A 17,347-nucleotide genomic window follows, 5' to 3' on the forward strand; every position below is an offset into this window, starting at 1 on the left:
GCCATCCTCTGCTGTTTTACCAGGCACATTAGCAGGGAGCTGAATTAGAAGTGGAGCAGTCGGATATCAAACCGGCACACATATGGCACAGCGCTGGCCCCAATAATGTATTTTGGTAACAGTGACACCATTCATAAAAGAGATCGAGGTGGTAAGATAAAGAAACATGAAGAGAGAGGCTGGTGCTGTGGAGCTGTGGGTTAAAGCCCTGGCCTGAAGTGCTGGCTTCCCATATGGGCGCTGGTTCTAGTCCTGGCTGCTCCACTTCCAATCCAGCTCTCTGCTATGGCCTGGGAAAGCAGTGGAAGATGGCCCAAGTCCTTGGGCCCCTACACCCACATGGGAGACCCAGAAGAAGCTCCTGGCTTCAGATAGGCACAGCTCCGGTTGTTGTGGCCAATTGGGGAGTGAACCAATGAATGGAAGACCCCTCTCTCTGTCTACCTCTCTCTGTAACTCTGTCTTTCAAATAAATAAAATAAATCTTAAAAAAAAAGAAAGAAAAGAAATAAATCTTTAAAAAAATTAGCAGTTGCCAGACCCTACCAATAGCCACCTAATTCCTCTATGTGATGGGCTACAAGAGAAGGAAGGTGGCCTCTGCTAATCCGATGAGTTTAAAAGACAAAAATAGGTGTCCGTGGCTTGGAGAGGCAGAAGTCCCCGTAGCCAGGCTCACGGCGGCCTCAGCAGCTTCCTCTTTCATAGGGTGAAATCATGTGAGAGCTCACAGGATTTTTTGTTTTAAAGGGCTCCCCAACCAGAGTGTGGTCTTATTCTTCAGGGTATCAAAGTTTCTTGAAGCTTGCACAGTAAGGAAGAGGAGGAGGAATAACAGTAGAAACCACAAATGAATTCTCCTCTTTATTTCCTATTGGAAACTATGATTGATGTTTTCTGTAGCTTTTATTTTTTCCTTCTTTTTTTTTAATTTTAATTTTATTTATTTATTTGACACCTAGAGTTACAGATAATAAGAGGGAGAGACAGAGAGAAAGGTCTCCCATTTGCTTGTTCCCTCCCACAACAGCCGGAGCTGAGCCGATCGGAAGCCAGGAGACTGGAGCTTCTTCCAGGTCTCCCGTGTGGGTGCAGGGGCCCAAGGACTTGGGCCATCCTCCACTGCTTTCCCAGGCCACAGCAGAGAGCTGGATTGGAAGAGGAGCAGCTAGGACTAGAACCAGTGCCCATTTGGGTTGCCAGCACTTCAGGAGGATTAACCTACTGCGCCACAGCACCGACCCCTCTTCTTCGTCTTCACAATCCTAAAAGGAAATGTTTTCTCCATTTTCAGATGCAGAAAGTGATGTTCGGGGTTGCTGGTAAATTCCCAGAGTTAAAGGAAGCAGTGGTCAGCGGCTGAGTTCTCACTCTTCCCCACTGCGCCACAGGGATCATCCGTGGTTCTGTGTCTTGCCTTTCCATTTCCCAATCATGTATACTAAGAGAAACAACATGGTGATACAGAGGCCACAATGCACTCACCCAGACCAAACGTGGGGCCCTGGCTGATGCTGTGTTCCATCAGACTCATGGCCAGAGAAAAGTGGTAATGAGGGTAGAGATCTCTCCAGGCCCTGAAGTTCCCCCTTGTTCTTCTCTAGATGGCCTTTTAAAATATTTATTTATTTGAAAGACAGTCTCAGAGAGAGGTAGAGCTGGAGAGAGACAGGTCTTCCATTCCACTGGTTCACTTGCCAAATGATGGCAAATGGTCAGAGCTGAGCTGATCTGAAGCCAGGAGCCAGAAGCTTCTTCCGTGTCTCCCACGTGGGTGCAGGGGCCCAAGGACTTGGCCATCTTCTACTGGTCTCCCAGGCCATAGCAGAGAGCTGGATTGGAAATGGAGCAGCATGGGCATGAACAGGCGCCCATATGGGATGCCAGTGCTGCAGGCTGGGGCTTTAACCTGCTGCACCACAGCACCAGCTCCCAGTGTAACTTGTTGAGCACCCAGTACTCGCCTGTCTCCTAAGGTAGCATCAAAAACCAGGCTCGTTGCCATTGGATGGACAGAGGGCCCCAGGCTTTTCATCCCTTTGGCTTCTAAAACCTCCATTCTCTTAGTGTTGGGGTCTTTAACTATTAGATCACCTCTTTCAAACAAGAGACACAGAATCTGACAAACTTAGGATTAGAATACTAGCTGGAATAGAATGCCATGTAAAAACCTGTTTTTCTAATTGTGAAATGTCAGGTGACACAGCAGGCAGATGTGTGGTATCACAGGCCTATGTGCTCCTAAGCTTTGAAAAGACTTTGAGAAAAACTACATCTATGGTTTCATTAAAAACAAACAGGTAAAAGTAGTAATAATTAGGGAAAGAAAAGATCTGAGTGTCAAATTAGGTTGGTTTGCACCATGTCTTGATGCTTCGTGGGGACTTGAGAGTCTGGACAAATTGCTATAAGACAGCAGTGAGGGGGCCGGCATCGTGGTGTGCAGTGGGCTAAGCTTCTGCCTACAGTGCCGGCATCCCACATGGGCTCCGGTTCTAGCCCCGGCTGCTCCTCTTCTAATCCAGCTCTCTGCTTATGACCTGGAAAAGCAGTGGAAGATGGCCCAAGTCCTTGGGCCCCCGCATCCACATGGGAGATACAGAAGAAGCTCCTGGCTCCTGGCTTTGGATTGGCTCAGCTCCAGCCATTATGGCCATCTGGGGAGTGAACCAGTGGATAGAAGACCTTTCTCTCTGTCTCTTGCTCTGTCTAGAACTCTAGCTCTCAAATAAATAAATAAAATCCTTAATGACAACTATACTCATCATTTTAAGGAATCAGCTAGCTATGTTAATTCACTATCTTTAAATAAAGACAGAAATGAAAACATCTATGGGGCAGAGATTGTGACATAGCCAGTTAAGGCACCACTTGATATGTCCACATCCTGCATAGGAATAGCTGCGATCCAGCCACATCTCTGCTTCAGCTTCAGATCCGGCTTCCTGCTAATGTGCCTGGATAACAGCTTGAGTCCCTGCCACCAACATGGGAAACCCAGATGGAATTCATGGCTTTTGCCAGTGGCTTGGCTCAGCCTCTGATGCTGTGGGATTTTGGGAAGTGGATGAGCAAACCTAAAATTTTCTTTGTCTCTTTGTTGCTCTGCCTTTCGAATGAATAAAAACAATGAATAAACAAACACTGATGAAGATCTCTTAACTACAAAAAATAAAACACCTATAGATTCCCAACATCTCATAGAATTCTTCTGCCAATTGAATGAAGCAATATAGAAAGAAATCTCTTCACACAGTGCCTGGCAGGTGTCTTGGCTGCTATGAAAAATCTATATTGTGGAGAGAAGGCAAGACTTGGGCTGTGCCCAGGAAGACCTTCATTGTGTCTTACAGAATGCTGCCCATTTCACTGAGGGACACAGTCAGCCGATGTACCATTGGCTCTGCCAGCCATATCCCCGCAGGTGACGACTCCCTGCGCCCTGATGGTGGTGGGCAGGAAAGGAAACAGAAGGAGGTGCAGATAGAATAGAGCTCTGGCTAAAAGTAAAAGACCTGCAAATATTGGTGCCCAGATAAAGCTGGTACCCAACTGATGAAGAAGTAAAATTCCAAAATAACTCCAGTGTTTGGAGCTGGGATGCCTTCCCACATTCCCATGATGCTATAAATGCTTGTTGGGAGCCTCACAGATGCTGAATTAACCCACAAGGGAGCTGAAATCCTTTCCATATCCATCTTGGATAACAAAATTCAGAGAACAAAGCTTTCCCCCACTCCAAGCTCGGAGTTTGTTTCAAACCATCCTACAGCCCAGCTGTTCCCGGGAAGGGACCTCGATTTAATTTCAAGTGGCCTAGCATTGAAATCTATTCTAAGAAATGTGTGCATTATTAAAATAAGAAGTGATATGCTATCAAAGGTAGAATGGCAAATGTGCTGGGCTGAGTAATTACCCCCCTTCCCCCAAATTCACATCTACCTAGAACCTGCGAATGCGATCTTCTTTGGAAATTAGGTCTTGGCGAATGTCCTACGACTGAGACTGTTAAGGTGAAGCCACACTGACTTAGGGTCACCCACAATCCCATGGCTGTATCCTTATAAAGAAAGGGACATTCAGACACACGGGGGCACAGAGAGGGCCACACCATGTGCAGGGGAAGCGGAGGCCAGCAGCATGGGTCCACACCCGGACTGCCTGCAGCCACCAGCAGCGAGTGGAGAAGCACAGCAGTAACTTAATGACATCGTGGGTTCTGACTCAGCCGCCGAAACTGCCAGAGGACAGGTTTCTAACGTTATCAGCCCCCGGTCCCTGCTGATTCATTAGCCGGCCTTGGGAAATTAGAGAGGGAGGGAGCATCAGTGGTTTGCAAATGTCTCAGGAAGGAGGCACTAGGAAGGACAATTTATCTTCTCTCTCTGATATGTCTGTGAGCCTTCCCCGCTTCGTCACTGGACTGCACATCCATAGATTCCTTCATCGACACAGGATCCTGCCGCAACTGAAAACGTGTTGTGTTCTACTCTGTGTGTGGCAACAGCAGAAAAACACCATCAGAGGCAAGCGGAGGAAGACGATGGACTGAGCCGTCAGGCAGAACTCACTGCCTTTCCAGGATGAGGTGCTGGGGTGAGGAAGGTGGAAGGGTTTGCAAAGAGCTGCTGCTGCTGAGCTTCCACCCACGTGCCAGATGGGGCTGGGCAGACAGGGACCCTGCACACATGCTAGAGGTCAACCCGTTCTGCACCCACAGCGCTTGCTCTCCCAACCACAGCCCCAAATGCCTCAGAGTGCAAGTAATGCTAAACACCTGCCTTCTCCTGGAAGCGCCTTCAGTGTGAGGGTGTGTGTGTGTGCGTGTGTGTGTGTGTGTATGTGTGGACACTCACATATGCATGGACTTTGCTGTTACTTGAATGCACATCCCGTATCTTTGTTCCTCTTTTATTTATGTCTTCAAAAAGCAAGTGGGAAATGTTTTCTTCACTAGTTTGGTACCCAGTAATGGAAGAAAAACAGAAACACAAAAATCTAACATGTTACAGTTTTGTCTGGGGCTAGCCCTGGTAAAATTTCAAATATTTCCCAACACAGGAAACTAGTTTTCATTGCTGTTCAACAAATATTTGTTGGCCATCTGGATATACACATTTTAAAAGTTAATTTAATTTTTACTTTGACAGATATATATATATATATATTAGATGTATTTATCATGTATAACATGTTTTGAAATATGTATACATTATACTATGGCTAATTCAAGCTAATAAACAGGCATTATTTCACATAATTATATTGTTGTGGTTGGGGGCACTTAAACTCTGCTTTAGCAAATTTCAAGCACAAAATATGTTTTTATTAACTACAGTGGCCTTGATGGACAATAGTTTTACTGAACTCATTCCTTCTAACTGGAATTCATATCCTTTAACCAACATCTCCCCAAGGGCAACCACCATTCTTCTCCCCAATTCTAGGAGCGCAGATCCACACATAAGTGACATCACGTGGTGTTTGTCTTTCTATTCCTGGCTCATGTAACATATTATCCTAGAGCTTCCTCCATGCTCTCACAAATGAAGGGGGTTCCTTCTCTTCCAAGGCCAATAGTACTCCGTTTTGTATATGCACCACCTTTGCTTCTTCCATTCATCAGAGGTTGATTCCACATCTGGGCAATTGTGAACAGCTGCACTGAACACGGGGGTATAGCTTCTCTTCAGAACCCTGATTTCATTGCTTTTGGATCTGTCCCCGAGCTGTGGGACTGCTGGATCACAAGTGGTTCTGTTTTTACTCGCGTAAGGAACCTCCATACAGTTTTCCACAACTGTGCAAATTTACATTCCCGCCAATAGTGTGCAAGGACTCCCTTTCCCCTCATCCTAGCCAACTTGCTATCATTTATCTCTTTGATAACAGCCATGAGGAGCAAAGACAAAACACAAACAAAAATTCCCCCTCATGAAATTTCAATGGACAGAAAGTAAATAGAGTATGCTTGTGATAAAAAATAAAGAGAAAGTGTAAGGCTGGCACGAGGGCTCAGAAGTATAGGGTGGAGTGGGGAAGTGACATTTAACAGAGGGTCTTCTGCAGTCCTCCCTTAGCTAGTGACATTTGAGCAAACCCTGGAGGAAGAAGGCAGGATGCTTCATAACAACTACCACAGAGCAGGGAAGCCAGCAGGGAAGCCAGCATGTGCAAAGGCCCTGTGAGAGGAGCACGGGCGGTGCACCTGATACGGCCCTGGCCATGGTGAGGGCCACAGTTTGGTCAATAGCATAGTAGCAGAAGATGCGCTACAGCAAACAGAAAGCCAGATTATGTTGGGCTTTGTAAGACAACAAAAGAACATACACTTCTCCCTGGGGTGCTTGAGGTATCTCCACAGGACTTTGACAGAACCCAAGAATGGCTGCGAGACCTTTGGTGGATCATTGATGGGAGCTTAGGTTTCCCTGTTTGTCAAAGGTTATGCCAGCTAGACATCTATAGACTCTCACCCAGCTGTAGAAATCAACTACAAGACATACAGAGCAGGCGAGGTCTCCATTTGCAGACTGCTACCTAAAACAAGAGCTTCCTTCCCCCTCAGCCCCCTCCATGGCCAGTGAGCCAGCACAGGAATGGCAGGTCACTGTCCCATACCAGTGAGATGGCAGTGGCCATTTTTATGTATGCAGCATTTGCAAATCCGGATTCTGAGAGATGGGCAGGGACTGCAGAGCCTGCTGACCCCTAGCCTGGATGCCCAGGAGTACACGGGGCATTCTAGATGAGACGGGCACTTTCATCTGTGCGCCCAAAGTCCTGCTTGGGATACGTGGGCTCACTCTTGGCAAGGAACCAAACACCAACAAAAGAAGATCAATATTTTTTTCGCTCTACATTAAATAAAAATCTAAAAATAAGCATTTTCCTTTTTAATCATTTCCTATCACGCATGGAGTGCTCACTTTAATTTTCAAGTCCGTTTACTTCATTTCTGTGAACCATTTGGGCTTTGAAGAGTGTCCACCCAGCACACACTCTGCCTCCGTGTGCAAGTGCGTGTATTTTTCCATTCCTCTATCTCCTTCTTTGTTCATCCAATTACAAAATCCCGTAACTATTTTAGTTGAAATGTGAGGCAAAGCCTTTTTTTAGGATCTCGACTTCTCAGTGAATAAATAATGGCTCCAAGGACACTTTCCTAGCTTTTCATAGAAGAATCGCAACTGGACTTTCTTCTGCTAAACTCAAGGCTGTTTTATAAACTAACCAATCTACGAAGCATTGTTTGCATTGCTTAGTTTCCCCCTAAAATAAGCACATTCCCAGTGTTTCGCAACATCTTTCAATAGAAAGCCTTCATTGTGACCACAGTATGTGAATGTTTTTAAAGATGCGTTCATTTTTCTGAAGGGCAGCATGACAAAAAGAGAGAAGGAGGGAGAGAGAGAGAGTTTCCCCTCACTCCCCAACGTGGCTGCAATAGCCAGGGTTGGACCAGGCCAAAGTACTCCAGTTGGGTCTCCCTCGTAGGAGGCAGGGGCTGAACTACTTCAGGCATCACCCGCTGCTTCCCAGGCACACAAGCAGGAAGCTGGACCAGGAGTGGAGCAGCTGGGATTCAAGCCAGCACTCTGGGATGGGATGCTGACATCCAAGCAACAGCTTACCCGACGCTGCTCCAATACGCATCCCCATCACGTCACTGTTGACAACTACATTCAATAGCATGGTAGAAGTTCTAGAAAACATGGCAGGAGCCATCAACACACGGCACGGGGTGCCTCTCCCTGAAGGAAGGGTGACAGGACAGAGACCCATGCCTTCCTCACGTCTGACATCCCTCACACCAGCACAGGGCCTAGACTGTGACAAAACGCTCATGCTTGCTGGTCCCTTGGACACAGAAGGAGATACTATGGGTTCCCCTCCTTCTCCATGCACATTTTTTTGCTACTTTGCCAGCTCAGGTTCAGAGATGAAGCAGAAGCCAAGGTGCATAGATCAGAGAGCTCCGAAGGGGCACAGAGAGGATGGAGGCCACGTCATCTGAGGTCACCAGGGGCCAAAACACAGCCCACTTCCTCCCCAGTCTGCGAGCAAGAGCTTCGTGTCAGCGTAAGCAGAAGGGAGACGAGATCTTCTAGCTTATTCCCTTCCTGATAACTTCATCATCTTTAGCAACTGGATGCAGGCGACACAGTAACCAGCCACAGCCTCGTTCGCTTCACCCACGGCCACACAGGACAGTCTGGTCCCTGGAGAGCCTTACCTCGGCCGCAGGGACGCCCTCTGGCGGGCGGCAGTGCAACACGATCATGCCTTCAATGGGAACCTCCCTTCCTTGAGGATCTTGCTCAAAGTTTTTCCGTAAATCTGCAAAAAAAGAAAAAAAAAAGGGAGGGGATATATATTATTCTTTGCTCTAGGGCCAGAATTTGTCACAGTTGGTCCAATGTAATAAAATAGCTTAATGTCACCATGTGGATATAAACAAAAAAGTCTCTGTTTTCCCCCAAAGTTCCAGAATGAAAGGATCCGTTTCCCATATATTCATAAACACATTTGAAATAAGCCTTAGCAAAAACTGTGCCTAATGTTGTATACTGATGGGAAGGAGAAAAGAATTATCAGAGGATCAGGAAGAAAAAATAATTATTAAAAACCCTCATCATTTCCTGTGTCTTTGCCAGCATTATCTGCCTAGCATCTGAGGAAGCACTTGGCCTAATAAATTGCCATCCATAGCTATTATGCAGCTGAGATGCACATGATTTTCTTTTATTAACTAAAGAATGCATTATTAATCTATAACCTCTGTCATTCCCTTAACCCTCTAGGGGACTCTAGCAGATGATAATAGAGTGAGATTACCTATTAGTCTTTTTATTTGTAACCAAGGAGAAGGGGCAATACTCAGCCACAACAAAATCTATAACCTATTCAACCAAACATATAATTAAAAAATACAACACCCCCTGGACAAACAGCAAGGCTGGGTATTTGGACATGCACTTGACAGAAGGCTTGAGGCACCTTGCAAACAAGCTGCACTACTATACATGCAAGGGTGACACTTGGAGAGGTTAACTGCCTCACCAGCGGCCACACAGAGCATCCACACCAGTGAGGGGGCGAAGTCATCCAGTCTGAATGTGAACCAGCCAAGCCTTCTCAGGGAAGGGGGTGCACAGGGACAGCTCAGCGAGGGGAAAGGCACTTCCTCTGCATTGCTTTGCACTGCCAAAGGGTTTCATTCCAAAGAGCAGGGCATTGGGCGGGCGTTCCTGCTTTGCAGGTGTCATGAAAACACGTTGAGAATCTTGAGCCACGAGGGTAGCTCTTGCTGTCACTCGAAAGCAGGGGACTGCAGAACCAGGCCGGCTTGTTCACAGGCTTTCTCAGTTTAAAAGACTCTCCCCCCCAACCTCCCTCCTGGACAACATATTTTTCTTCACATTGAGTATCTCAAATTATGGCCTGTGGATTTATTGATTTAATTTTCTTCAGTGCTTACAATAACATGAAATATGTTCCCTGTAACGAGCAGAGCTCCTGAATCTGTTCTATCTTTATAAATTGTATAAACGCATTCCACTTGCTTTTTGCAAGTCCCAGACACGCAGTGAATGACGAGCAGAGCCATCCGAGTATCTGCTTTCTTCTGAATTCTGCTCCTAATGGTTTCCCTCCCGCAGGTGGCAGGAAGGTCACAAAACCAGCTACGGTATTGGGAGGGAAGGTACCATGAGCAAATCCCAGATTTAAAAAAAAAAATTCACGTTTCCCCGCACACTTCGACCACGCACTGTACTCAGTTGCACAACAAGGAATCGCTGAGTCAAAAAATCCCTCCTCCATAGGATTGGATTTTTAAGAAAACTGAATCACAAGTACTCGGTCATGGAGTGAGAATGACTGTACCATGTGAGATACCAATTTGATGACGGAAAGAAGAGCTATGCTGGTGGTGCCCTTTCTCTCTCTCTCTCTTCTATTTTTCCCTTTTCCGTGAGACTGATTTGTTTCCCAAAGGAAGCTTTAGTGTTGCTAAATGAGTGTAGTTTTGACAACACCAAATAATCTGTATTGACTCAGATGAAGGACAAGGAGCCAAAACCTGAGGAATTCTCTTGATCTTTCACTTCTCTGTCCTGACTTCGCTCAGGAGAACAGAACAGGTAACAGCTGCTCAGTTCATGGCTATCTCTGCACTTTACCACAGTAAGCACTTCAGCAGGTGCGAAGACAACTAGAGTGATGCCCTTCCTGCCTCCATTCCCATCCTCTCAGTCAAGAGATCATTAAACAGACTTCATGAATATGTGTTATCTTATAAATACTATATTGTGATTTTAAATATCTATTTTAATTTACAAATAATTTAGCTTTCTAATTATATATTTTAATTTTCGTAAGAATTTTGTCTTTCTAATATGAATATATTTTATATAAGTATATGCATGTATATTTATTTATATATGTATATTATGTTATTTATATATAAATAATATATAAATATATTTTATATAAATGTACATATAAATAAATGTATACATAAATGTATATTTTATTTATATAAATAATATATACATATATTTACTATAATTACACGTGTCCACACACACACATGTCCACACTACGACTTAAGACTGAAGACTATCTACAAACAAGAAACCTGCAGGAATTTCTAACACATCTCACAGAGGCAGGGTCACATTGGGCACCTACCGAATGACACATGATGTTCCTATTCACAGCAAGCCCAGGATCACTCCCCAAGGCAGAGATAAGCAGACAAAAGGGAAGAGGGCCTTGAGACGCCTGGTTGGGGAACTACTGGCGTCTCACACACGGCAACCCAACAGTGCTAACAGGGCACCGACCAGACACCAGATATCACCCCATGAGAGAAACCCCAGTATTCCCGAGTCCTGGCCTGCACCTGACACTGGTACCAGGACCCTGACCCCAAGGTGGGCAAGGTCCTGAAGACAAATGGCAGGAAGCAAGTGAATCAATTAAAAGTTATAGAAACATGGCCAGTGCCGCGGCTCAATAGGCTAATCCTCCGCCTGTCGCCGGCACACCGGGTTCTAGTCCCGGTCGGGGTGCCGGATTCTATCCCGGTTGCCCCTCTTCCAGGCCAGCTCTCTGCTGTGGCCCAGGAAGGCAGTGGAGGATGGCCCAAGTGCTTGGGCCCTGCACCTGCATGGGAGACCAGGAGAGGCACCTGGCTCCTGGCTTCGGATCAGCCTGGTGCGCCGGCCGCAGCAGCCATTGGAGGGTGAACCAACGGCAAAGGAAGACCTTTCTCTCTGTCTCTCTCTCTCTCACTGTCCACTCTGCCTGTCAACAAAAAAAAAGTATAAAAGTTATAGAAACAAACTGTTAGAAACAAACTGCTAGACACGGAGGTAAGTGCCTGCAACCCCACTTAGGATCCGCATCAGAGGTCACCGAAGTCCATGGTTTCTCAGCTCTTAGACCTCCTGCTACTTCTAGGGCTCGAAAGCTTCAGATGGGAACCTGTGCTAGGAGTAGGGGAAACACCCACACACACCACAAGACACGGAGACTAATGACAGAACCGAAACTGGACAAGAGGAGCCATTGCTAATTTTTAATTTAAGTTCTTCAAAGTCAAAAGGAAACAGAAGAAGAACGAGCATCTGGCCTAGGAGTTAAGGTGCTGGTTGGGACCCCTCCCTCAGAGTGCCTGGCCCAAGTCCTGGCTCTGCATCTGATTCCGGCTTCCTAATGTGCATCCTTGGAGGCTCAAGCACTCGGGTCTCCGCCACCCATTGAGGAGGCCTGGACTGAGCTCCTGGCTCCCGACTTGGGCCTGGCCCAGTCTCAGGTATTGTGGATATCTGGGGGAGTCAAACAGTGTGTGAGAGCTGCCTCTCTCAAATAAATAATATTCTGTTTAAAAAACAGCTATCTTAGAAAGCAATAAAAAATAGCAACTGAGAATTCAGAGTAGGGAGTTCTGAACAGGATGACGGCTGAAATGGAGAAACTAAATGCCACATAAGGTTGCAGTGTAGGTTAAGTTTCTTGCCTCTTGTATCAGAGCACCAGTTCGAATCCTGACTGCTCTGCTTCCTACCCTGCTAATGTACCTAGGAAGGCAGCAGAAGATGGCCCAGGGGCTCAGCACCCTGCTATGCACATGGAAGATCCATTGTGGACATCTGGGGCCTAAACCAGCAGATAGAAGATCTCTGTCTCTCTGTCTCTCTCTGTGACTGTGCCTCTCGAAGAAATAAAACATTAGAAAAAGAAAAGACTTTGGAAATTTATATTTACTAAATAAAAGTTAAAAAAAAAAACTTTGGAAATTTATATTTACTAAATAAAAGTTAAAAAAAAAAAAAAAGAAAGAAAAGAAAAGAAACTGGGGCCAGCGCTGTGGAGCAGCGGGTTAAAGCCCTGGCCTGAAGCACCAGTATTCCATATGGGCGCCGGTTCTAGTCCCAGCTGCTCCACTTCTGATCCAGCTCTCTGCTGTGGCCTGGGAAAGCAGTGGAAGATGGTCCAGGTCCTTGGGCCTCTGCACCCACATGGGAGACCTGGAAAAAGCTCCTAGCTCCTGGCTTTGGATCAGCTCAGCTCCGGCCATTGCGGCCATCTGGGGAGTGAACCAGCAGATGGAAGACCTCTCACTCTGTCTCTACCTCTCTCTAACTCTGTCTTTCAAATAAATAAAATTAATTTTTTTAAAAAAAAAAAAGAAAAGAAACTAGCTGCCATGATGAAGAACAAAACCTAACTGCTGAATGAGAAATCTATGTGTGTATGTTTAACATGCAGGCTGTAAGCAGCATTTTAAATAATGCAGAAAATGGAACCACAAAACAAAAGACAGGCATACCCATCAGGACCTGCTCAGCAAACCAGGAAGCACAGCAGCTGTTTTAACAGAAAATAGTAATACAGTATCTGTGGTGTCCACAGGGATCATCCCCCCCCCCCCCCGATACCAAAGCCCACAGATGCTCAAGTCCCTGGCCTAAAATAGGGCAGTAGTATTTCCAAATAACCTATTCACATCCTCCTGCGTGGCTCAAATCTTTTCTAGATTACCTAAGACACTGTAAATGCTATGTAAATAGTTCTTAGACTGTAATACTAAGGGAACAATGACAAGGAAAAGAAAGAACTCTGTGTATGTTCAGTAGGGATCCAATTAGTTCTTGCAAATATTTCCAATCTGTAGTTGGCTGACCCTATAGGCATGGAACCTGCAGCCACAGAGGGCAACTGTGAGGAGGAACTGTCGGACTCCAACGAGGAAGCAGCTCCCGCCCCACGGAGTGGGATGGAAGGCCCAACGCAGAAGGTCTGATGATTGAGAAGGATGAAACTGAACGAGGCCCTCATATTCCCGGAGAGGGCCCTGGGCATTGGTGGTGGCAGCTGAGGAACTTGGAAGACGGCCCCAAGGAGTGGAGACCCGGATCTCTGAGGGGGCAGCACCTACCAGCCAGGTGCTGTACTCTCCTAAGGAAATAAAGACGCTGGTTCAGGCTGCCCCTAATAAGCTGGAAACGAGAAGCAACTGCCATTTTCAGGATGAAGAGACCCAGCTGGGGTGACGCTGACAGGGACACGAAATGAACAGCAAGTGTTTTCCCCACCTCTCTTCCTTGTGCCCAGAGTCCTCTGGTGCCCCCTACCGGTGGAACCTCATAGGGAGCTGATAGGCAGCAAGGGACTGCCTATCAGCTTCAGTTTGACCAATGACAGAGCTGTGTGCTTAGGGATTGAGACCGCTGTGTTGGTAGTCACCAGAGGCCAGTCTGAGTCCTGGAGTAGGGCTCTTCTATTCCACGTTCCTCGTGGGATCACCAGTTCTTTGAGGAAGAATCTACGGAACCTATACCCCTGAGCCCTCACTGCCTTCCACAGTATCTTAAATATCACAGGTCCTTAATAAATACACGCTGAATGAGCTAAAAGCAAAGTGATAACGTGATAGTGAGCTTGTCAGACAAAGGCTGAAATGAATGACACAGATAATGTGGAGACAGAGCAAAACAATATTATGTATGATGGGAATTTAATAGGAAACAATATGAAAGAAACCAAACAAAAATCAATTTAATAATAATTCTCTGAGCTGAAAAAAGACACGAGTTTGCAAAAGTGCTCATTGGGTGCATGGTGAAATATTTTTAAAAAGAAAACAAATCTTGAGAAATTGTGAAGCTTAACAGAACTAATAGAATTATAAAAATATCATTTTTACAACCATCTTGGCAGAAAATAAAAAGAGCTAAATAATACTAGAACAAAAATGCCCAGGCCTAAATCCTTCCCCTATGTCATTGTATACCACAGTACAATTAATCACATTCTATTTTTTTTTTTAAAGGCTAAAGGCTTGAGTATTCATTTTCTATTTCCAAACAAATTACCATTCATGAGCAAGCTAACAACACAGCCTCACTCATGATAGGGCCAGGAGATTACAATCAGGCACATTCACTCCCAGAAAACATCATATTTAAAATTAACTAATGGAAAGGGACTCAAAGTAATGAGTTAAGTATCTGGAAATTGTGGTTAAACAAAACAAACCAACCTGGCAGTGGGCAATAAAACCACCTAAAATTTTGAAACCTAAATATTCTCTATACCTAAACATTTTATTTTACAAATATGTAAAAAAAATCTGGAAAGATCAACACATGCTCTGTCCTAACCATGGACATATTTAAGGATCACCTGTTTTAAAAACCCAGCAGGCAGGCAGGCAGGCAGGAGGGCGTGCTAGGGAGAGGCTGGAAGCTGACACCTGAGAATTGAATGCTGGGACTACCATTTCCTGGCACCTTGCTTCCATAAGCAGCAGCATCCTCCCGTGATGACAATAATTCTTACTATAAACAGTCCACATGGATATGAAATGCTAAATACATGTACATGTAAAGCCAAATAGGAGCCAAATAATAAAGGTCAGCTATACTACTGAATCCCATTATAAACTGGGATGATGAAACGGGGTGGTTTGGGAGTGCTGTTGTGGTTTAGTGGGCTCAGATGCCAACTTCCCACACTGAAATGCCAATTCAAGTCCTCGCTGCTCCACTTCCAATCCAGGTCCCTGCTAATGAAGAAACAGTATATAACATAAGTGGAAGAGGGCATTCAGATGACTAATTGTCTATCTTGTATATGTATTTTTACCAGGTAAATATTATTCACCCCACGTGTAGTCTATGTACTGTTACTGAATGCATCTGCTTCCATATACAAGTGGTCGCCTCGGCATTCAAAGCTTGTTTGCATAAGCAGCCCTTCTGCTGCTCTGCCTTCAGGTGTTCAGCACACGTGCAGCAGCCTCCTTCACTCACCCACACTGTGGCACAGGCTGGACACTGTGCCCTGCAGTGGAGGTACTTACCTGAACATGAGGCAGACGCACCCCGTACCTCCCACAGATACCCAACAAGCAGGTAAGAGGCTGAAGGACGGGTGATGAGACAGGGGATGATGGGATGGACGAGTAGGAAGTTGCATATCCATGGAGTACTGTGGCACCTACGTTAGTGACTGCAGGAAACCTTCTCAGAGAAAGTGCGATCTGAGCGACGCAGAGCATTTCACAAGCCTGCTAATGACCTTCTAGGAACTCTAGGTTCAAATCCAACCCAATCTACCCCTCTTTTAAAACATGTACTTGTCCTCTCATTTCTTCTTCAAGCCTCTGCAAAATGCTTGACCAGCTACCTCTCTTCCCATGAGTCATCATATCACGTAAGTACACTCTTTAAAAAGAAAAACAAAATTGAGAGGTAGAGAGACAGATGGTGGTAGGATACAGGAATGTTCCCATCCTTTGGTTTAGTCTGCAAATGCCCACAACAGTTGGGACTGGATCCTGCTGGAAACACTCCAAGTTGCTTGAGCAGGGGGCAGGAACCCCATTAGTGGAGCCATAACCACTTCCTCCTATGTCTGCATGAGCAGGAATATGGTGTCAGGAGCCGAGACCAGGCATGGACCTCAGGTTCTCCAACATATGGGGCATGGACATGGGCATCGTGACCAACACCACAACTGCTAGGCTAAATGCCCAACCTGTACGCTCTTTCAAAAATCCAACTTACTCTTCTATTAGTAGGAGGGCACTTCAAGAATTCATGGAACAATGGAATTAAATGTTGTATCTTCCAGTGTAAAACATTTTGAAGTCTATGCATCTCGGGGGCCTTCATAAGGTATGCAGAAAACGTGTATTTGGAATAACTGCGCACGAATGTCAAAGTTGTTTTGCACTCAAATTAACTTTTAATTCCATTTTCCACAAACTCTTTGAAGGCCCTCCTCTATACTCAGAAGGTGACCCCTAAGTCGATGTCTAACTTCTGATCTCATTCATAATCATGTACACAGGGTCTGTGGGAGAAACAAGAACTGTCGTATTATTCTCTATAAGAGAACTGAACCAAACTGCATTATATCTGCATAAAGATGGAACTTTTTTTTTTTAACGATGGAACATTTTAAGATGTGGTTCACAAATATAAAACTCTATCTTCTGAAAATAGCAACTGGCTTGGGATTATTGTAAGTGTTATAGGAAAAAAACTTAAAATGAAATTGCTCCACATTTTAAAAAATTTGTCACTGGATGATTATGGATGTATGTTATTTTCTTCCTCTGTTTCTTCATGTTTCAAAGTTTCTGTAATGAATATGGATTGCTTCTCAACCGCCCACCAAAATAATGTAAAGCAAATCCCTCTCTCCTAAGAGTTGTCAAGAGTGTCTGTGCTGAGCCACAGGGAACCGGAAGCCAGAGGAGAAGTACATTTTGTTTCATTTTATCGTACAAGTTTCACTTCTATGATGTCTATCAAAGCAGGAAGCAAGAAGGACCATATGAAATGTATGGGAAGAACAGAATCAAAAGATAAATTTATTTTCATATGAAACCTTTTGAAATCCACACATACACAAAGGTATGATGGAAAATTTGTAATATGAAAAAATATATAAAAGTGAACAATTGCTGACACAAAAATAAACTCATCTTTTGTTTCCTTTTTTTTTTTTTTTTTTTTGGACAAGCAGAGTTAGACAGTGAGAGAGAGAGAGAAAGGTATTCCCTCTGTTGGTTCACCTCACAAATGGCCGCTACGGCCAGTGTGCTGCGCCGATCCGAAGCCAGGAGCCAGGTGCTTCCTCCTGGTCTCCCATGAGGGTGCAGGGCCCAAGCACTTGGGCCATCCTCCACTGCCTTCCTGGGCCATAGCAGAGAGCTGGACTGGAAGACGAGCAACCAGGACAGAATCCGGCACCCCGACCGGGACTAGAACCCAGGGTGCCAGTGCCGCAGGTGGAGTATTAGCCTAGTGAGCCGTGGCGCCGG

General features: G+C 45.3%; 1 protein-coding gene across 2 annotated transcripts in view; it reads right to left on the reverse strand.

The window, feature by feature from the left end:
- Positions 1-17,347, reverse strand: part of UNC5D (unc-5 netrin receptor D) — a 564,017-nt gene that overhangs the window by 190,243 nt on the left and 356,427 nt on the right. For both annotated transcript variants that reach the window (XM_062213086.1, XM_062213085.1), the window contains exon 4: positions 8,237-8,340. In XM_062213086.1, the coding sequence (XP_062069070.1) occupies positions 8,237-8,340 (104 nt within the window). The remainder of the gene's footprint in view (positions 1-8,236; positions 8,341-17,347) is intronic.

Source organism: Lepus europaeus, chromosome 16, assembly GCF_033115175.1.
Source record: "Lepus europaeus isolate LE1 chromosome 16, mLepTim1.pri, whole genome shotgun sequence".
NCBI classification, from domain to species: Eukaryota; Metazoa; Chordata; class Mammalia; order Lagomorpha; family Leporidae; genus Lepus; species Lepus europaeus.